The sequence below is a fragment of the Galleria mellonella genome, unplaced genomic scaffold, assembly GCF_026898425.1.
Source record: "Galleria mellonella isolate WM207_F2 unplaced genomic scaffold, CSIRO_AGI_GalMel_v1 utg36, whole genome shotgun sequence".
In the NCBI taxonomy this organism is placed as follows: domain Eukaryota; kingdom Metazoa; phylum Arthropoda; class Insecta; order Lepidoptera; family Pyralidae; genus Galleria; species Galleria mellonella.
In genome coordinates, this window is record NW_026442086.1 from 2,376,555 (window position 1) to 2,400,204 (window position 23,650).

The 23,650-nt window shown below is 30.5% G+C and overlaps 2 protein-coding genes across 5 annotated transcripts; one reads left to right on the forward strand and one right to left on the reverse strand.

Annotated features, from left to right (window-relative positions):
* Positions 1–243: 243 nt before the first annotated feature.
* Positions 244–6,923, forward strand: LOC113520517 (protein suppressor of sable). 3 transcript variants are annotated; one of them, XM_026905865.3, is made up of 2 exons: positions 244–400; positions 2,717–6,923. In XM_026905865.3, the coding sequence occupies exon 2, from the start codon at positions 2,730–2,732 to the stop codon at positions 6,249–6,251; it is 3,522 nt and encodes a 1,173-aa protein (XP_026761666.1). In that variant the 5' UTR covers positions 244–400; positions 2,717–2,729; the 3' UTR covers positions 6,252–6,923. The 3 variants fall into 3 exon arrangements, with proteins under 3 accessions (XP_026761666.1, XP_026761667.1, XP_026761665.1); XM_026905866.3 differs by lacking the exon at positions 244–400 and adding an exon at positions 408–565; XM_026905864.3 differs by lacking the exon at positions 244–400 and adding an exon at positions 802–1,289.
* Positions 6,924–7,214: 291 nt separating this feature from the next.
* On the reverse strand, positions 7,215–12,837 carry LOC113520688 (intraflagellar transport protein 22 homolog). 2 transcript variants are annotated; one of them, XM_052897285.1, is made up of 4 exons: positions 12,668–12,837; positions 11,845–12,020; positions 7,670–7,872; positions 7,215–7,336 (listed from the first exon to the last, which is right to left on the reverse strand). In XM_052897285.1, exons 1-4 carry the CDS (start codon positions 12,710–12,712, stop codon positions 7,218–7,220), a joined length of 543 nt encoding a protein of 180 aa, XP_052753245.1. In that variant the 5' UTR covers positions 12,713–12,837; the 3' UTR covers positions 7,215–7,217. The 2 variants fall into 2 exon arrangements, with proteins under 2 accessions (XP_052753245.1, XP_026761894.2); XM_026906093.3 differs by having other exon boundaries at positions 7,215–7,339.
* Between the last annotated feature and the right edge of the window lie 10,813 nt (positions 12,838–23,650).

The following is a 23,650-nucleotide window of genomic DNA, read 5'->3' on the forward strand; positions in this document are numbered from 1 at the left end:
AACACATTAGGAACTTTCACAGATCATTACACTTTTATATTACTTGCGAGCTAAATAAGGCAATATATTTTTTATGATAATAAGGTGCATATATTCACATATTATTAAATTATAATTAATCAAGCGTAAAATATGGTGGTATTATTGAATACGATAATTATAAATTTAAGAATCATCTTCTTGATAATTCTGTCATTTCCGTTTGTTACAGTAGCGTCATCAAGCTCTAGGTGGAAAAAAGTGGAACTAAATATTTTCTGCCCTTTCCTTTGTTCTGCTGCAGTCGTCGTCCGAAATCAATATTGCGTACTCGAATTGTTACGTCTTTATGCAGCAATGCTATGAAAGATTCCATTTTACATGGCGTATAGTAGTCGCACATAGTGAATCGTTCATTAATGTAAGCTTGGTAACACTTAATATTATTTACTTGCTAGGTAATTTTATGAATGCGTGCCCCATAATTTTTACTGAAGTGCTTGATCAGCTACAAGGAATTCATTACACACGTGCAATAAATCAAATGTTACACACCTATTTACATTTGCGCGTTTTAACTAAATTGGTAAATAATCGTCGATATTCTATAATAAATTTTACATTGTAACAAAATGGCGGTCCATTTCCGATTGCCTAAGTTGTATTATAATGCAACTTTTTTAGTTTTGATGTGCATGTCAACTTTATCTTTTATTAATTTTATAAATTTAAGCATCTAGATATTTCCTAAATTGAATATTATATATACCTTAAGTATATTTATTTTATGTTTATAATTATGTAAGTACATCTATTTCCAAAGGGTTATTTCTGGTGTCGGTTATCGGTATTTTTATAAAAAAATACTAGGTATCATATTAATTTACTTTTATAAAACTTGTGTAATATGAAAATATTATAATTTAAATATAATGCTGCCAAATTAAGATGTCATTTTGTAATACAGTCATTGTATTGTCACGTCATACCTACGCGGTTGCATAGAAGTGTGAGTGAATTTATACACATTGTGACCTCGTTAAGGAAGGACACACATATAGCTTGACGTTCTAGAACGCTGACGTCATTCAAATCGTGGCGAGAGCGCAGCAAGCAAGACATTGTGAAATGTGAACGGACACCCACTTGTCTTGCCTAGTATCTAATTTACTTGAAAGTTGTGGCTATGAACAGTTACAATACTGACTTCTGCCATACATGTTGAATTTCTCACTGCGCAACAACTCAGTAATTTTGTGAAATTTGGAGATCTGCCTAATCCTAATGATAATTGTTCCAACGATTATTAGGTATAGTATTTAAGACGACACGGTTAACTATCCCGTGTAAATGGTTATTATTAGTAATATTTTAAAACATTGACTATTTTAATGTGAGACTAAATTAGTCCTCTTGTAAATATATTGAAAGAAGAGTAGGGTATGATTTAAGAATGTATGTGTGAGGTTTCGTAACAGTGTGCGTTGTTTGATAATGGCCATTATTCTAGGTAATAATAATATGTAGTTTCTTTTACACATTCATTGTTCCAATTTATCATTTGAAGAACATTTCAATCCCTTTGTTACATTTCTTTATGTAGTTATTGATCTATAATAATTATAATCATGTTGAACTCTAGCAGTGTTCAACAACATTCTCTTCAACTTAGTCGTATAATAAAAAGATGGCCGATGGCTGTTTCCTGCGCAGTTAACCAACTATTTTTAACATGACATATCACTAAGCCATTGGCATTTAAAAATAAATATCACATTTGGTTATTCGTAAATATAATTTTAGCATTTTTTATATATACCAAATATTAGTGAATATGTTAAATTGAGAGATATCATATTCTTTATAACTTAGCAACTTGACTTAAAATGAGTAAAGCTATTGTCCGAGGCGTACTTATACTATTACATGAAACTTATGTTTTTGTATGTGTTGAACATACGTTTAAAACAAATAAAAACATAAGTTTTCGTGAAAGGCATATTTAAAAAAATATAACGGCGCATACCTATACTTCTATTATTTGTTAAAGTTTACAATAGTATCCACAATTATTAGTTTCAGTTACAGAGGTTGTTAGGTAGGTAGGTATGTAGATGTTATTAGGTAATTAAATAATTCGTAGGTATTGAAAATGTTATGGATATACAATTACAATTAATAGGTATTATTGTACTAAGGATTTTTGTATCTTTTTTTGTCAAGGTTATAGAGTATTAAATTTGTCTTTGTTCACTCATACTGATAACGAACCTAGGTAGGCAGATAAATCGTATCTCGTACAATGGGACATAATTTATATTCAATTTAAATAAAAATATGAATAAAATTTAATTATTGTAATTAAATTCTACTGCCAAATTTATATTTCGTTATATCTTCTATTGATAGGTATTAGTTATTTTGTAGTAATTATTTATCAAGGTCGGTTTTGACAAATGCTATATAAGTTTAAGAAAATTATAAGTATATATAAAAAGCTGTTTCGCTCAAGTGCAATCATTTGTATTGTTCCGTATTTATCCTGATTTATTATTTCCTAACTCGAACGATCTTTATTTTATAATAGTCTTTTTTTATTTTTTTATTGATATATTGTAGTCATTGATAAATACATCATACTGATATTGAATAGAATTTATATGTACTCATTAAGTATTAATAAATAAAATGTACCTATATTGTTTTATATTTTATAATTTTTTTTTTTCAATTTCAGCGACACTTTTAAAATGGCTGATACGGCAAATAACATAGACGATTTAGAAGACGGCGAGATCGAAAGCGATGGAGAGGATCCAGTGGGAACGCAGAACGTGGAAAAGGAAGAAGATGCGACAGTTCCAGAAAAAACAACTCAAGAAAATAATGAATCCCAAGATTATATGTTTTCTAAATCAGGTAAGAAAAAGAAATCAAAAAATAAAGGAGATCAAAAATATAAAGATAAAAGTAAAAAGAGTCGCAAATATTCCAGTCCAACAGAGGATGATTTCGCAGGTTCTATTGAAAAGGCTATTAGGAAAGCGATGAACAAAAATGATGATGCAGATAGTCTTGTGGAAGATAATGGGGAAGATAGGCGTAAACATAAAAAAAGAAAAAAATATGACAGCAAAGAAGGACCCAGTAAAAAGCGCAAAAAACAAGAATATGCAGATGAAATGGATGAGAACGAAATGATGTGTGTGAGGGGTGCGTCTCCTGTGCAAAAATCAGTAGATTCATCATACCCGGAAGACGACAGAGACTCTTATGCTTCAGATAGTAGTCATGAATCCCGTGAACAACAGCATCATCGCACCCAGCGACATAGGCCGCCGCAACGAGAGCGTAATAAAATTAATAAAAATGACCGAAGAAGAGGTACACATCAGACGCACGATTCAGATGGACTTTGTTTGTATTATATGCAAGGCAAGTGTCATAAAGGTGATGATTGTATATATTCACATGATGCTCAACCTCCTAGAAAAATGGAATTATGCAAATTTTATATGATGGATTGCTGTGCGAAAAGAGATAAATGTTTATATATGCATGCTGACTTTCCTTGTAAATATTATCACACTGGGCTTCCCTGCATATATAAAGATGAATGTAAATTTGCTCATGGTAAACCATTGACAGAAGCTTTGAAAAATATCCTCTTAAAACATATTGAATCTGCACCTAAAGAAATTTTAGGTGATTTTCCCAGACTACATAGAGAGGGTGCTTTACAAATGATTCAAACAACACAAACAAAACTAATACAACAATTTACTGAAAACGCAGAGGAAGAAAAGACTATACCTTCTCTTTTTGAATTGAATATTCCTAATCCACAAAATGTGACAGATAATTTACAGTCCAATCAGTTTAATAATGATAATAGGCAAAATAAAAATTCACCTAAGGTGCGACAATCTAGATGGCAGAATGATAATTCTAACCAAAATTTCAATGTCAATTTATCGCCTACTACTAATTCTGGTAATACAAACATTTTATGTATTAAAAATTTAACTGGGGTATTAACACCTCGGCAAATTTCAGATTTAACCAAAATGGGAATAGAAAATCTAGATCAATTGGGGCAGTTAACTGTATTGCAATTGAATAGTATAGGCATTTCATTGAAACAGATTACTGAGATACAATTAAATACCATGAATATACAAAAACTAGGATTAATAAATTCTAGCAATGAATCTTCGTCTCAGACATTTGTAAGTGGTACATCTGGTACTAAAGATTTAGATTTAAGAGTACCTCCAGTAGTTCCAGTTTCAAGTAATTTGGTAGTATCCGATTTAGCTGGAAAGGATGTAGATATGAGATTTCGGCCGTCTGTGACGGTGTCGGGAACTGAAGATATTTCTAATAGTACCACTATATTGAAAAAGGATCAGCAAGCAAACAAAGATATGATTGATATTGATCAGTACACAAAAGATGCCCTGAAATTTGCATCGAAAGATAAAGAGAATATTGACGTCTCAAACGAGTCTTTTGAAAATGAAAAGTCTTCAATTCCTGTTGAAACAAAGGATGTTGATCACAGGGTCCTCCCTTTTCATGATGATAGTTCAAGAGTTTTAAAAACAAGCATCGAAGATAATCCAGGGAAAAAAGAGTTTGATACGGATATAAGATTTCTACATCCTGAACCGATATTCAAAAATCCAGAGAAACGACATCGTCGCTCTACAACTGATGATGAAGATAATTTATTGATTGACGAAAAATGGTACTCTAGTGACGAAGAAAAAGGAAATAAAAAGAAATCTCCAGCTTCATCACCACGACCTGCATCTTTATCACCTCAAACCCCAGCACCGCATGTTATTGAACCTTCATCAGTTTTGAGTAGACTTGGCGATCTTTCAAAAATTGACATAAGTGAAGAAGTAACAAAACTATTGCATACGATGAAAAATAATTTGCATGAAAATAAGGTCGAGAACACCATAGAACAAATCAGTTCTCCTAAATCTAGGGACCCTAGGTCTAGAAGGTCTCCTGAGAAAGTTCATGAAATGAATAAAGTACTTAATAAAAAACCACAACGTGTATCGATATACGAATGCATTGATGGTGAACCCACTGATGGCCGTCGAAGAACTGATGTTGATTTACGGCAAACTGAGTACAAAATTCCTACTTTTGGAGATACAGATTTGCGTCAAAGCGCTAGTGGTGATATAGATTTTCGTTTAGGCTTACCTTTCAAACCAATAGATAATTATACTCCTGCCACAGAAATAAATGGTTCAATAAATAGTCACCCGCCAATGGTTTATAAATTAATACCAATTGATATACCACGACCGGATTATACTGATATTAGAGATAGTACTGCCAAATCTCAAGCTTTAACAGATCCTAGACTAAGAAAAGTATTTCGGTTATCTTTAGAAGAATCAAATAGCGATAGTGAAAAGTCGACTATACCAACCCAACCTGCAACGCCAAGGGTAGATCCGAGGAGAAAACCAAAAGATACAGTTGAAATGGTAAATTTAGATCAAAAACTAAATACTTTAGAGCTTCCAAACATTTTGCAAAATTCGAATTGGTATAAAGAATTAAGCTCTACTCAAAAAATATTCGTAAATCAACATTTAGCTCCTGTTAGTCAAATGATTAAACAGTACCAACAAGAAAAAATACCTGGTAAAAAATTCGATCTTGCATTTTTACAAAATAATAGTATATTGTGCAATATTTTTACTAGCTTAGGTGTATCTTTAGGAGAAAATGGCGAGTTTACTTATTTGCCCAAACCTAAAGAAGCTTTATTAAAAACGCCTCCAAACTTTATTCAAAATGTGAATTCATTTGGAATAAATAGTAATATGGCACTTCCACCTGGTAATATGGACTCTAGTAATATGAACATGATGAACATCCCACCAATGGGTTTGGGAGGTATAAATAATATGAACGTAGGGCCTATGCATGGTTTTAGTCAATCAGTACCAGATCCACGCTCTGGGCCGACTCCGGGATTATTGGGAATAGCTCCTAATATTCCTCACAATTTTAATAATAAATTTGGTGGTCCCAATAATTTTGCAAATATGGGTTTTAATGGTCCAGGAAATGATTTTAATTTTATGGACGGAGAACAAAACTTTCCAAGATTTCCTAATAGAGGTGGACATCGAGGTCGTGGTAACGATAGGTGGAATCGGGGAGGTTCTGGAAGAGGTCATCGAGAACGGAAAAATTTTAATGATCGTGGTAGTTGGAAAAATGATAGACATTAATGTTGTACATATAATTTATGATAGTATTAAATTATTTTTAACCAACTGGAGTTAGGAATCCTTCCACATATTACGAAATGTGATTAAGGTGATAAATTATTATTAATAACAGACTTCTGAATAGCGTTATTGTTCTATGTATTAATTTGTTTAGTTTCTACACGGGTTAAAAGGTTTGTGGAAAAGGTCGTTTATTGTAAATACTTTTACAGAACATACATAATCAGTCATATCGATATAATATGTGAATAATTGTGTTAATGAGAATATTTATATAATAAATTAAGTTTTTAATACAAAGTACTCATAAGAGCCAAATGTTTTAAGACTGAGGGCGAGTTTTATGATTGAGATTTTGTTTTCTATAACAAGGTCTGTAAAAGCTAGTTACAAAACAATTGATTACTAAGATAATTTGTATTTGTTTAGTTTTGTTTGGGGACCTGAATGAAAGTTGGTGATTAGTGGTACGTAATTTACTCTGTCGTATTTTAATAGACATTAAAGTAGGTACATTACTAGAAGCAATATTATTTTTTATCTTTAAAATACTACATACTTTGTTGAAATTTACACCAATACATAGGTACAGATTTCGGCTAATTGTATTGTGGAGTAGTTTTACTAAAAACGCCTACTCAATATTATAAAATAAATCTATGTTTATATTAAGATGTCTTGATTTAATAATACCTTGAGTATCACTGAATATTTAATGCATTGCGTATGATACATGTTGCAGGAAATAATAAAATGGATGTTTTTCAGTATCTACATATTTCCAGCAGTGTGTTCAAACATTGTAAGTATTATATAGGTACAATCAGCAGGTAATGGTAATTGTTGGCGGTAAGAGATATATTTAATTATATTACATTCACTTACAAGGTTTCTAACATAGAAAAATAACTATTGAAATATTGAGCATGTATGCATTTATTAAGAAAATAAAAAAGACGATAGTATTCAGTTACTTGCATTTATTGTCTGTAAAATAGAAGCAACAAAATTTGAAAAATCCTTTTTTAATCGATTATCTCCAGTTTTTAAATTCACTGAGACTTGTGACACCTTAGAAAATGTAGCTGCTGTAAAGAAAGAATATAAAACATTATTTGAATTAATTTCACATAATTACCGTCTGGTGGTTATTTGATAGAGTAGTATTTAAGGTTCTTACAGGGTGTTAACTATTTAAGGTTCTTATAAGGTGAAATCCAGCGAAAACATTTGTAAAAGCGAACTAATTTCTAGAAGGATCGTTTTGAAATATAAAATTATTTTTTTAATTTTCCACACAATCCGCGCTGTGTTGCTATTTCTACTTTATTCCTTGGAGAAGATTTTTCAGTTTTGCTTTTTATACTTTTTCTGTTATGCAATGTGTATACATATATAAATTATTTTACACTACGTACATAAGTTTAATGTGTCCATATCATCATTTTCATGTGTACTATTATAAAAAAGGACACATTGTTTTGTTGATAGTTTAGGTTGCGATACAAAATAGTTGTATAAGAGTTCCATCTCTCTAGCTGCTGCTTGAGCTGTGCTAGGGGAACACACTAATATCACACCATGCACTCCCATTCGCAGTGCAGGCCAACATGATTCAAACCTAAAAAAAAAACAAATAGAAATGTAATTTAGTTGAAAATTTTGCTGGTAAAAGACAAAGTGTTACCTACATATTATACACGTACTACCGTACGTACGTACACCAATTACTGTATACCAACTTTGCCCTTTTGACTGGGTTCAAAAACAGTCCATGTCGAGGATTACAGACTTGACATACGGATTGGAACCGTAGAGTTTTTGAGTTCACTAAGCGTGTTCTACCTATGTGTTCTAACGAATTCTTGAACATTGTCGTATTTTACCATCTTACTGCTATATATAGAGAATTTGTTTCCATTCCTTGAACATAAATGATCGCGTGTAGCTTTGTTTTCAATGAAGTGTCCATTCGTGATTATAGAATGAGCTCCTTACTGGTGTGGTTTCGAAAGATAAACTGGCTTAGAAGTCTACAAAAGGATTTTAATATAGTAACTGTTAAATTTTCGCGGTTGGTCGGGTCCCAACATGATATATTTGATAGTAGACATAGGTCATCTCAACATTTGTATTAGTCGTAATCATGAGTATATTGGTGTGCAGTAATGTTCGACAAAATTGCTTAATTAGTGTAGATACCATACATGCTTTGTGCAGTAAACTTGTTAAACAATCTAGTGATACCAGTCACAGAAACTAATAATGGCATCGCTGTACTCCAGTCTATCATGCTTACGACTAGTGCAGTCAAAGTAAATCATCGAGCAAGGTATATTTCCTTTAATACTACTTAATTTCCGCATATTTGCTCGCATGAATTAGGATATAAATTATCGTATGTGTTAACTTCCCATAGGCATATTAGTATAGTTTGTTTTTTTTTTGGTCATGTCTATAGGCGACGGTTACTATTTTCCATCAGGTGAGCCGTCAGCTTGTTTGATATTCTAAGTATCAAAAAAAGTTATGCCATAACCTACTTGTGTAACAAATCTGTTAAGCTGTAAATTAACAAATTTAAGTATGATTGAGTAACAAACACTATATACAGACTCACACGGACGAATCTGCGGGATATAACTAGTTTATTTAGTTTCGTATCCATTATGTGATACTTTAGATATTTATGTTATATATCTATTCTCTGTAGGGATGGAAGAAGTGACCACTCCTTTTCATCTCTAGGATGTCGTAGGGGGCGACTAATAGTAAGTGCCTAGTGCGAGTTGTAAATCTTTGTGTACAACACACACTAGGCAATCAGAATATCTTTGTGATTAATTTTCTCAAATCGGTCACATTTTATACCTCAAAGAACAGACCTTGTTTAGACATTGATTAATTTACAAAATATTTCTAAACGGCCTATCTAATAAGAACAGTAGAACACATCAGTAAGAATTTTTAGTTGATGCGACAACATATAAATAGCGGAAGTGATAGGTAAGTAAAAATAATATGATGTAACGTACGTATAAGTGAGTTGGAGAAATATAATATTTTAATTTCTAAATACTTTCTAAACAAATAAATAACACGATATCATTAGCTGCTAAATAAATACAGATGAAATAAAGAGATTATTCGTAAATGAACTTTGGAATAGTAACGACCTCAACTAGCTGTCAAAAGTATGTATAATAAAATAATGCATTTGTATTTACATAAATAGTTTGTCTATATATCACATATATATATATATATATATATATATATATATATATATATATATATATATATATATATATATGTTAATATTTTGATTAGTACTTTAATTTTAATAATAGCAACATAGTACAAACAAAACAAAATGCGTAAATTTTTATCTTTCTAAAAATAATGATTTCAATTCTACTGTAAAATAATGAATCTCTTGATTTTATAGATTATCCTATCTTCCTTGGAATTACCCTTGATAATAAAACTCAATGGGGTCCTCACATTCAAAACCTTGCAACTAAGTTCTACGATGTATGTATACTGTACGCAGGGTCAAATGGTATACCATACTAATATTGATATTGCCAGATTCGTTTATTTTTATTATTTCATAGTATATTATTCTATGGAATATTATTATGAAGTGAAGCAGCCGCTATCCAAAACTTATTTGTATTACAAAAAATGTAATTCAAGCGATTTATTCCATAGGAACTTGTGAATCACTAAGAGAAAAATTTAAAGAAGCAAATATTTTCACAATGTACATACGCAAACATTTTCTAGATACAAAAACATCTTAGGCTGTTTTTTAAAAACAACGATCTCAGTAATCCTAATATCAGTAAAAAATACAAACTTGCTGCTTCGAAGTAACGTTTAAAAAAGTTGGTAGGTCTTCTATAGAAATGGGCATTAAATGTTATAATATATTGGAAGGATATTTTGGATATATTATCTAACATAATACATTTAAATAAATATATGTGTACTTATTATATATATTAACATATATATTAATAAGTATATATATTTATAGAAATGTATTATGTTTCTGTTATGTCTATGGTACTGCTCATGTCTATAGGCGACGGTTACCACTTTCCATCAGGTGGGTCGTCAGCTTGTTTGCTGATCTAAGTTGTATATATATATATATATATATATATATATATATATATATATATATATATATATATATATATATATATATATATATATTCTATCCCTCAAATAGATTTAACAAAAAATTATGATTTAACTGCTTGTTAACAAGTTTTTGAAATTGAAAAGTGGAAGTAACCTCCATTAAAAAGTATCGCCAAATTTATTTATAATCATTGGCAAAGATAATTATAATAATTAGAAATATGATTACAAAAATTAATCGAATTAAGAAATTCCTTGTTTTTAAAGATGCCTAACAAATACACAAGTCCCTATATGTTATCTACCATTTTTGAGCAGATAATATTTACTAGATATCCTGATATACTTATCGTTGACATTTATTATCAATGATGAGTCGGTAAAATTACAGTAGATATGGATTATAAACTTAGTATTTTTTTTCTGTTGAATAGATATAGATTTTATGAACTAAAAGTATTATATAACAATTTTTTATTTTAATTGAATTATGTTTATCAAAAACTATATTTTGTGTATTTCGTATTATTTGGTCTAAATAGGTATAGTTATATAACAAAACATCTTTTTGTTTACGGAGTAGACAGAGCAAAGAGAATTCGGTTTTAAATACCTTTGTTTTTAAGACGTATTCACTGATATATTCCGCATGATTCATAATGTATTATGAATCACGTGGAAACTAAAACTATAGATATAATAAAACGGGGAGGTTTTTAATTCATCTGTTATGCTATATCGTTGCCAATGTGGTACGAATTTTCTTTTTCAATCGATATAGCTTACTTATTCATGTTGTTGTGTATTGTTTATATAAGAGCAACAGCTAGAAGCATTTTTTACACAATCCTTCTAACGCTCTTGTGTTGGAGGTGAACTTCAATGGCTGTTGATAAAGTATGTATTATTGTTACACGGTAGTAATAAGGCTGAGCGTTTAAGCCTCACGTAGTTCTCATTATGGTGATATATGTCACCACTACAATAACGCAAGTAGCGACTAAGTGTATAAAGCACTATACAACACTGTAAGAATGGGAGGAAAGGATTTGTTAGTAATGGGGTCTAATTGATCCATTGCTAGTAATAGACTGTATCAGGTTTATCTCCAAGCAGTTCCCTTTAAAATCAATCGGAGATAATTATTGCTGAATTTGTCATGGTATGCCGACTGACCTGCTTCATCCTTACCTATCATCTTATATTGGTGGGGTATCAGTAAATACTGATAATGTAGTCAGAGTTACAATTTCATTTTCACTCCTTATAAAAACACCGTAAGAGAGGAAAAATTTGAAATAAAATCCTATATAATACTTACGAAGCTACCGAGCCAGCGTATAATAGTGATAACTTAGAAGCTTCTTATTATGGGAAGAGACAAGAGCCTAGCAGTGATATGGTTACGGTAATGGTGTTAAAATTATACTTGTATAATTACTTATGATCGCCACTGCAGTCCCAGAGTTCTATATCGATGTTTGTTATTTTTCCGTTAATGCTTAGGTTGGAAACTTCGAACTCTACTATCCTGACGCCTTGGGTTGGACTGGGCGTGCCAGCTTCTTCTATATTTATTGACTCAGATATGAAATTAGCGATTTGGGTTTTCCCACTCTGTAATTAAAATTATGAATATATTACATAAAATTTACTGTTTCGTCTTACAATCACATAAACTTTATCTCCTTTTTCCTGTGGAAGTGTTTGGAATTCGTTTTTTATAATTTTTATTATTATAGGAACGTTTGCACTAAATTTATGCTTAATCTTCGCTTAAACGACTAAACGGAATTGAGTAAAATTTGGTACACAGATAGAGAAAATCCTGAAGTAACATATAGGAAACTTTAAATAAATAGTATTATTTTCATCGTGAAAATAAATTCAGAAACATAGATATTATATTATAGGTAGATATTTGTATGCATAAAAACTGTACCATTGTCTTAATTGTGCAAGTATATTTAATAGATATTGGAGTTAATTTTGAGGCACCAATTCGCTAAATCTATATCATAAATTAAAATTTATATCTTAGAGAAATGTTTTAGTTTGAGATGAGATCCGAATGGTACCTTAGAATCGATTCTATTGTTTGATAGAAATTATTTACATAATGATTGTTACTAATGTTAGAAAAAATTGTATATAATCTATGATATCGTGACTAATTAATGATACCTAATGAAGTACATATAGTAATATAAGCGTCTTATTTAGATCCCATGAAATAGACTAGGTTAGAATTATATATTACTTACCTCTGAAGGTCCAATCATTATTATTTTTAATTTATTTGGAAGCATATTACTGGTATACTTATTGTATCTTTATATTATATATTTCTCGAATTTTTATAATTTTATTATTGAGAATTTGTAATTTAAAGACATAAAACTATAACGTCACAATGATAGTGTCCGTGTCACATCTACCGTATTCTCATAATTTTGTTTACAATATTGTCACCATGGTAACAAAAAGTTATTTCTCCTTTTCAAAACTTTCCGTATATCTATAAAACTAAAGTTATTGGACTTTTATTTTATTGTAGGTATGTACTATTTATATAAAGATCTTTTTATGTAAGGTTAGGTACTCGAGGTGCGGTTTGTATCTTCACATGATCGGATGGTGTGGTACCATTTAATTTTAGTTTGTTTCATTTTCTGTTATATGAATGTAACACAGCAAAAAATTAATTAATTAAAATACCAATATCTATCTATTTAACAAAATTAATGAAAGTGAAACCTTTAAGTAAAATGTAAATCATTAAATTCTTGATTTATTAAATTGTCCTGAAGGTAAATCCTTACAATTAATTAATAAATAATGAAACCCTTGATTTTAACAATTTATTTATTATTTGAATGTCTTTTATTTCAATAAAATTTGCAAAGGATCAAAATGTGTAAAGTCATCGCGTAACACGTTACTTACAAATAATATATTCAAATTGGGATTCTCTGTCAATATGCATTCATTTTTTAAGTTGGCTAATAAAAGTTGAAGTTTTGTTTTCTTGTCTTCAAAATCTTCCTTCTTTTGTTGGCCTATTATTTAAGTATTTCTATGCGATGTTTGCTAATTCTGAATTGAAAAACGCTTTTTGCAATTACAGGGTTTATTTTTGTATAGTTCATATTAATTTTATCATAACTAACGTTGCTGCTTTGTTTGTAATGTGTAATATTATATGATCGTGTGGTCTTGGTATAGAATAGGCCACTCTTTTCTTTTCCGTGGATGTCGTAAGACGCGCTTATGGGAGAGCGAGGGATGGGCAGTAGTGCCCCTCTTAAAATATCTCTAAAGCTTAACTGCGGTTGCTAATCCATCTGCAAAGCGTGGCAACTACTAGCAAATCCCCCAAGGGGAGGCTTATGTTCAGCAGTGGGCAATTAAAAGCTGATATGATGATGATGAATATTAAATCACGCGGCTTCGTCCGCGTAATTCAGTAGTATCTTATCTGCTAAGTTAGGATATAACCTACCCGTGTACCAAATTTCATTATTAATTAACTAATTACTTATTATCACTAAGTTAGAGGTTAGTACTTATATTGTAAACACGGGTTGAATCTGTAGTGCTATTTCTTTAAACCTATTTTTTAACCTAATATTTTAATATAATAATTTTATGGAAATACTATTTTATGAACCGTCATAAACGACATATACTCGTATAATAATTTTAAATTAAATTTATTAGAAATTTATTACCTATTATATGGCGCCTCTATATTAATATTAAACGACCCGAATATAATAGTTACTTAGTGACTTCATTTGACGTAATTATGTAAATTACTGTTTAAACAAAATCTTCGTTAATGACTCCTAATGACTACAATACTAGTGAAACAATACATACAATATTATCTATTTTTAAACTCTAATAATATGTTATAATGTTGAGATATTCATTATTGAATAGTGGGCTTATATTTTTTACGATATCGATGAGACAGTATGTTTATAAATACTATCTATTATTAAACCTTGCTTATGTGACTTATGAATAAAACAAGATCTAATAAAACAAACTAGGAAGTACAACGGCTTTACATTCCTAGAGGTGCCTGATAACTGTTCCTAACCACTCAGTCTCTAGGAGTTTGATAAAAACTGTGGCCCGGCTCTACCTGTCTCATTCATTACCATCGGAGTCCTGTTTCCTGTCACACCCCGTTATCTAGGATTATTACATGGGCAAATTTACCGTAAGTAATTGTTTTTTAAATAGGTACAAGTAATGTAATTTTAAATAGATAATTAACTAATGAGTTTTATCAGATTTGAATTTATAGATATCAAGTTGAGTAAAATACTGTATCTTATATAGACTGATTGGTTGACAATCAAAATATATTGTGTTACTTATTATAAATCTTTATACTTAGTCGTTTTTAGTACCTTGTGATATTGCTATATTTTGAGATAATTTAGATATGTATGCTGGAGTACTTAAAAATGATTTTGCTTCAGAATGATTTTATCATACACAAAGATATGTTGCAATGTCGTAGATAGATCGATTTGCAGGAGTGCATCACATTTCTAATGCAGTTAGAATAACGGCTAGTCACCTTGCGGTTTACCATCACAGCTTACGGCAAGAGCTTTGCATAATCCTGCTGCACTTAAGACTATGATTATTATTCCGTTATGTACTCAGTGTCTCAACTTCATGCTTTCATATCCTATTAATGGGCATATAACACCATGGGTTTTAATCAGGTATGTTTATGACTCGCATGCCAATAAATTTGCCTCTAAATATTTATCCGATGCTCATAAATTTTTTAATTATAGTAGCTGTAGGTACATTTGTTAAAGTAAAACCAAATGTAACTGTGTCTTTTGAGAGATAGGTAGTTTATCAGATCATAATTTTTAATTAATTGAATTTGAATATATTTTTCACAAAATGTCCTTTTAGTTAATATAATTTATTCTTTTATTCAATATTGTTGCAATAAAACTTCCTAATAAAAGACTACCTAACAGAAAATTTTATTTGCACGTTTTTGCATTTCAATGTCAATGACCTATATAAGGTAGAGATGTGTCCTGCAAAAGGCATAAATAAACAAAGCGAGTTATATGCGGCTCATTTATATTCACAAAACCCTTGTTCATCCATCATCATCAAATCACGAGACTGACGTGACGTCTGAAAGACGTTATAAATGTAGGACTTTAATTTCTCTTTAGAGTGCATACTGTGAATCGAGCTTGATAACAATAAGTATTTATCAAGTAATATAGATATAGGAACCTATAGATGTGTAGACATGTAAATACTGGATGTATGATCAGCAGTGAGTGGTGCTCGTAGGTGTTAAATTACATGTATTGCCTATTTATAAGATAGAATCCCATCTAACTAGTAAGTGTATTTTAGAATTAACAATTTGAAGATACATTAGATTATATTATAATTATTGTAAAATATTTTAAGCAATAAGTGGAAAATTGTATGAACATGTTTTTGGATTTTAATGAATTAACAATTTTTTGTGTTTAGCCCATCGTAATGAATACACCTGGAAATCAGTACAATGGTTTCCAGGAGGTACCACGTGGAGATCAACTTGGAATATTTCTAACAATGAGACTGGTAGTCCACTTCACGTCGTTGAAATCCGACAAAAATACTTCCATAGATAAGCGTGTTCAAACAAACAAACTCTTCTACTTTATTATGTATACTTGTCTGTAGTATCGTAGCTCTAAAATATCGAAATCGTAATTGCACAAAATGGTTTTTCGTTAACATTTAGGACAAACCCGGAAGTAGTACCCATGTTTATGTCGTAGTTATAGGTAGCTACCTAAATAAAAATAGTTTATAGTCTACTTCAGAACTGGATGAAGTGCGATGCATCTAACTCGGTATTGTCTGAGATTTTTTTATGCAACTTAGAATGGCAAATAAGCTGACGGCCCACCTGATGGAAAGTGGTAACCGTCGCCTATAGACATGTGCACTACTATGGATATAATAGAGTATTCTGTTTCGCCCATCATACCCCCTATGTGTTGCCATTCCTGAGAACTCAGGTATTATTCTCCTGTACCCTGTAAATTTACTGCCATATCCCACCCTTCAAACCAAAACATAGCTATTTAAACACACTTTTTTTAAAGTTGCATAAAAAAACTCATAGTTCTTTTAGATCGGTTTAAATTAAGTAAGTCTGCAACTTTGCTTGCTATTATTGATAAGGGACTTTACTTACTGTGTTTAAATTTGAGAAACTGTCAAGTTTATGATGATGTAGTAATGTAGATAGGCAATAGAATTTTGTGTAATGCATAGTTATGTAACAAATAGATAGACTAATCAATCACTCCTTAAAAAACATGACTGCCATAAGGAACGGTTCTGCGCCACCTGCATCCATTGACTCCTTTATTGTTTTTATTACCCAAAAAACAACAAGGATTGTTTTTTGCATTGAACGTATCGTATAGCCCCATCTAGTTTTAAACTAAATAGAGCTTGTTGAGTATAAGATTACTGATAGACTTTTGTAAATTATTAGATATAAGTTACACATAGACATCCAGACTAACAGAAAGAATATTGCATTTGGTTGTTAATTTAAAGCATTAGGTACAATATTATTATTTACATTTACTTCAAGTACCACACATTTATAAGTGAAGATGCGATCACTAATAGCAAAAAAGAAAACAAGTATAAAGTAATTGAAATAAAATTGAACCTCGCTAGTTCCAAGGCGTCAATCCCTATTTCACTTAGTACCTAGATGGTGCTAGATGTCCGCCCACTAGCTCACGCGTGTATTGTTCCAACCCAGTATGAAAGCTAGTTATGCAATACATTTTTGTATAAATGGGTAGGTACCTTAATTATTTTGCAATACATTTATCTACAAAAAATGGTTACAATATTGTTTTTAAATTTCAAACTATCATTATAATTACTATTATCATATCAGCCGTTAATTGTTCATTGCTGAACAGCATATCTAATATTTATCGATAATAGCAACTATTTGTTAAATTAATGTTAGTTTATAGTAATTAGTTAATAGTATCTAGTTATAGATTTTTTTATACATATTATTAGGGAATATTGAAAAATCATGAGAAATTGTTTAAATAAAAAATTAGAATATTTGAAAAAGAATTTGAAAACGTTTCCATCTATTTTAATATCTGTTGGTAATGTTATGATAATTTTGACAATAAATATCAAAATATAAGCATAAGTTTTTCTGCGACGCTACTCATTCATATCATTACTAAATTGTAAAATACATTTCTTATTAGGATTTTGCGTGGTATCTTTGAGGTCCACTGGAAATATGATAATAAGAACAATGTCTAGTTATTACGAAGAAGTAACTAAATGATTCTCATTAAAATGAGGGACGAGAGTTTGTACGTAATGTTGTGTTTATGGAAATGTCTTGGTAATCGTTAACATTTAATGTTTGAAAATTTTGCGTTAAGTGTAGTCATTATAGATTCTTATTAAGTTTAAATTTAATCGTTACTCATACAGTTTTACTGCTTATGTCATTAGGGATGGGTTTATACAAAGTAGATAATTATACGTGTGTTGGGAGAAATTAATATCATTTTTATGAAAATGTTTAATTTATTTAAAAATTTACATTAGTATAGAGGTTATCCCTCTATTATTTGTTTTTTAGTTCGAAAATAGGTAGGTATTTTTTAAAGGTAGGTGTATTTTTTAATGGATCACAATGTAATGGCAATCTCGTCCGGTAATGATAGGCGATGATGTATATTTAAAATGATGTTTATAATAGACAGGTAATTTATCTATGGTAAGAATGAATATTGAATCTATAGAAAAAATTATCTTTGAACAAAAAGGCGGGAAAATTTGTAACGCGAGGGCGGAAATTTTAAATTCATTTTATTTGTTTAATATTTGTTGCTTCTCCTAGTTTCTTTTACTTATTTTTCCAATTTAAGCCCTCGTGTGTTGTTAGAGGATATGTGCGAGTCAAGCGGAGGCAAGTTAAAAAGAAGAAAAAAAAAAATACTTCCATATCTGATGAAGAGCCAGATGCTAAGATGAGTATTAAATTTATTCACTCAAAAAGAGGACTGTTTAAAGATCAAAATTACCTATATTCTGACACTACTAAAAATGAATATTTTATCCTGTTGTCTCCTATTGAGGGCAACAATGTAAACTTATTGCAAGTCAATTCTATTCTGAGGACTGTACCTGGTGTATTCTATATTCGTATTATGGGTTTTACTGCATTCAAAATATGTTTTCGATCAATGAAACAGGCTAACGAATTTTTATTAAATAAAGATTTATTAGAGAAACATAAACTTCAGGCTAGGATACCCAATAATCAGCTGGAATCTCAGGGAGTTATAAGAGCTCCTACTGAAATATCTGAGGAAGATCTCTTAAATAACTTAAAATCTACTGTAGATATCATCGGTGTTAAACGTTTCAAAAAAAAGAAAGAAGATGGAAGTTTTCATCCTCTTCCTACAGTTTTAGTAACTTTCCTCTCTACGCAGCGACCTGATCACGTAACGTATGATCATATTTGGCTGGATGTGCGTGAATTCATTAGACCTCTACTCCAATGCTTCACTTGTTACAAATTTGGTCATGGAAGCAGTTCCTGCAGAAGTAAGCAAGTTTGTTCCCTATGTACCGGTGCCCATGATTATAGATCCTGTATCAACAAAGACAATCCTAAATGTGTTAATTGTAATGGACAACATGTAGCAGTATCTAATAGCTGTCCCACTAAATCGATGAAATTGTCTCAAATCAAAGATAAAATTCTAGGCAAAACATCTTATGCATCAGTGACTTCAAAATCGGTTAACTCTGTAATTAATTCAAATACCCCTGTGTCTATTAACAGCCCAACGCAAAATAAATCTCCTCAAAAAAGGGCATTAGTTATTGACATCATTAACTCAGACATTGTACTCAACACAATTACTAAGACTGTTATTGAGCTAGTTAAGAAAGCTCAAACTAATTCTGATACAATTTCATCTAAATTAATTAAGGAAATACTCATATCTAATTTTTCAACATGACCATTACATCTTTAAATGAAATTAATATTGTTCATTGAAACTCAAGACGCTTTCTGTCTAAAATATTTCAATTTAAAAACTTTATTTACAACTTTACATCACATTTTGATATCATTTTACTAAATGAAACTTGGCTTGATTCTAACAAAATCTGTAAATTGTCTGGTTATACTATATTAAGTAGATTGCAGATAGGTCATTGTAAATTTCCTGCACATTTGCAACGTATTAATTTATTGGATAATTCTATCTGTAAATACTGCCAAAACATTTTTTCTAATTTGGATCATATTTTTTTTTGTTTGTCCTAAATTCTCACTTCAACGGTTACTTTTTATTTGTCAATGTCAAGATTTAATAAAATGTCAAAATATTCCTACTTCAGTGCAGGATCTACTAAAACATACCATTTTGTACCAAGAAATTTTTCATCAATTGGTGAAATTTAAATATGTAATTGTAACTTATACTTTTCTACTTAACTTACTTTCTTAGTATATTATAATTAATTTATAACTATAATAATTTTTGTAATTTGTCTTGTAATTTTATATTGTTACCTTGTAATTGTTACTTTTTGGCTGATGGCTTTCGCCAAAGTCACAATAAATGAAAAAAAAAAATCTATGGAAAAGGAAAATAATAAATCTATGGTAGAGCGAAGTTAAATTTGGTTATTGTTTATTATTATAATATTAAGTAGTTTTGTAAAACAAGTAAAATTGCATTTTTTTAAGAAATATAAAAAGGCTGTTTGATTATTTAATGGTATTTTTATTCACACGGTGTCACGGACGGCCCGGACACTACAGGCGAGATGAAAGGCGTCAGTTAGCTCATTGTGATGAATACACCTGGAATTTAGCACGTTGCTTTCCAGGGGGGACCATGTGGATCTCCACATGACCTGACACTTGACGAACTATCAATATACACTATATCGCTAGAAATGGAACTGGTAGTCCGGATTACTAACAATTTCTGTTCCCCACGTAATATATTAGGTGCTGCAAATTTAATATATTTCATAATATTTTTAATGTTAATATACAGGCGGCTCACAGAGTGATTTTACTGTATTGTCTAGCATTAGTATGCTATATCAGTATTCCATACCAACATTAGTGTTATTACAGGATAAATAATAACATTTGTGCTAATACTAAAGGTAATGAAGTGAATCAAGATGAAGATAAATTTATCTTTGACGGTTGAGATGTATATAATTTGACATTCTTTAGTCATAAGTAAGTATCTGGTGTATTTATAAATGTTCTATATCTTGGTAACATTAATATTAAATACAGTATATATAAAATAGTAAAACGTACCTATCTACTTGTAAAGATTGGTAGTGGGATTTGGGCCTACTATATTTATTATAGGATGAATGAAAATAGTATTCGTTTGTTTCCCCGAATCGTTAATTGATAAGGCAAAGGATTAATTAATGATGAACAATAAAAAATACGTAGGTGTCGATGCGTAGAAAGAATACGGTATTGGATTTCTTTGTAAAGAAACGAATACATAGAGTTTGAAGACCATCGAGATTACCTACTTAATTGCATTTTAGTGAGTTTACACTCAAAAATAGTAAAGGATAATTCATAATAAGGATTTCGATACAAAAAAATGATAAAGAAAATTAAGTGTTATACCTATTTGATCATCATTGTCCAGCACTCTACGGCCAATTCATGCTTCAACGCAGAATTACTATCATTATATTAATGCACCTTCCAATATGAAATATTGTAATGGAGTATTCGCTGCCGCTGAATTTGATATTTTTATGTCCTATATTTCATGTAATAGTATTTTCTGTAATAGCCTACTTACTATGAATAGATTTATTTCTTCGAGTATTTTAAGTAAAATTATGTTCTTTACTTACCTATATGTATTAGCTATTTAGTCCTTTAAAATAAGTACATTGTAGAGAAAAAGTCTTACATTTTACTGGTACTAGGTATTTACTTTTAGGTACTGCGTAGGATGTTTTCATGAATAACTTAACAAATATCTCTTCCACTTTATATAAAATTAATGATGTAAATCGCTTTAACATCAAGTCATATTTAAATGACGCCTACCTGGTGCACAATAAAGGCATCCGGGTTCGTCGTGCACCCAGCCCGCGGACCTTAAACCTTAGTAGGTACTAAGCAAAGTAAGTATCCTAACGCTGTTCCTAGGTCGTTGACCGGGTTCAGCCTCGTCGGCGGTAGATTCGCAGGATACGATAAATTTCAATAGTGCATTGACTGCATGCACTCTATTCCAGGCCTGCGTCGTTAGACAGCGGGACGCACGATATAATCCAATAGTTTAATTGCTTCAATCTTTCATATTGTTAAATAATATTGTAAATTACGTAAAGTGTGTCTGTTTACATTTATTTATTTATTCTTTATTGCATAATAAAACTTTATACAAGTGGCAAGCTTAATGCCATATGACATTCTCTACCAGGTAACCATTAGGTTAAAACAAAAAGCGTATGAAGAGCAGATGTGGTGAAAAATATTTCATTATATTTTCTTATAGCAAAATACAGAGTTCTCTGACTTTTACTTGAAAGGCTGTTGATTTATAATGTGTGTAAGAAAGTTCTCAAATTTATTCGAATATTTAAGTTTTCCATCACATATAATAAAATAGCAGTTCTATGTGTTTCAATTAAAGAATATTATACAGTTAAGATAACTAAAAATTAATTAATTTATCCATTACTGATCAAGATAATTATGTAATACATAATCACATTTTACGAGTTAATAACGAAGACTTTATTGGTGACAGATCTTTGAATAAATTAAGATAGCTAATAAAACTCAGCATTATTAAATTAACGGAGTTATTCAACTGCATTTGTGTCTGTATTAGTTCATTACGTACTTACTACTTAATTATAATAACTAGCTAGGTAATATCTATTATGTAGATACGATATTTTGCCGTAATTATTTTCTGTTTATTTATTAGTTGATCAAATCATAATGTAGTTTTTCCTTCAAAACAAAGGAATTACAAAAGACATATTCTATATGTATATAGCACTTAATAAGATTGACAATTATTAAGAAATTTGTGAATGGAGAAATGGAGGAGGTAACTGAATGAATAATTGTAATGAAGTGAATAAACGTTGTAGAATTAGTTCTATATGACATATAAAAACTTTTTATAGCGAAAGAGCGGCTTGCGACAACGACAAGCGTTATTCCTAAGCATGAACCGGTGTCATTTGTTTTTAATGGGATTTATTTTGCAACTATCCACTCATAATCAATACATTGAGGTGAAGGGATTGTTAGTTATGGGGTCTAACAGCCCTATTGCTAATAATATATCCTATCAAGTCAACCCCTGGTTTCCCCTAAAAATCATCGAGGTTAATTCTTATGGAATTCGTCACGATATGCTGAGCTGCCTTTCATCATCATCTACAATTTGTCACTGGTGTATAATGTGATGATGATGATGATGATGTGTGATGTATGGTGTGTAATGGTGTCCCGCCGGCATATAAACCATTACACACATTTTATTACATTACACCATTACATCAGTAAGTTTTAAGCGCTCAGTACATTTTTACAATTAAGGAAAAATATAATATTGAATCAATACAATAGTAAACTCAAAGCAATCGATAGATTGTAAAAAGAATCTAGTAGCAAAATCGGTTCTGAACTAGCGAATGTATTTACAAATGAAAATACAATACAATACAAAATGTAAATTTCTTATATTGTTAATAATAAAATATTTGCACGCCGACATAGAGGCAGAATGTATACGGGAAATGTAAACCTCTTTCATATAAAAATTACCCACAATCTACCAAAATAATTTCGATTCATTTTAAAAAATAACGACGAATTTAAGAGAACTCTTTTTCTTAGAAGTCGTTTAAAAATACTGAATGTTGTATTTAAATAGTCGTTTAGTTAGAATGGTGATATATGAAAAAAATATTCCTCAATTCACATTTAATCCTTTATTATATCTATTTTGCTCTTAATCTGCTTACTTTTAGTGGTCAAGAATCAAACTAATAAAACAGTTCGTTATAAACATCCCAGATTCCCAGTCCATTGTAATGAACAGTGTGTGTGGGTGGTTGGAACATGACGCTGTACTTTA

Coding starts and splice junctions, on each gene's coding strand:
- LOC113520517 (XM_026905864.3), top strand. CDS start 1,264: ATGATAATTGTTCCAACGATTATTAG. Junction 1,290..2,716: donor ATTGTTCCAACGATTATTAG/GTATAGTATTTA, acceptor TTTCAATTTCAG/CGACACTTTTAAAATGGCTG.
- LOC113520688 (XM_026906093.3), bottom strand. CDS start 12,712: ATGCTTCCAAATAAATTAAAAATAATAATGATTGGACCTTCAGAG. Junction 7,873..11,844: donor GACTGCAGTGGCGATCATAA/GTAATTATACAA, acceptor TTTTTTTTTTAG/GTTTGAATCATGTTGGCCTG. Junction 7,340..7,669: donor TATGGACACATTAAACTTAT/GTACGTAGTGTA, acceptor CTTTCTTTACAG/CAGCTACATTTTCTAAGGTG.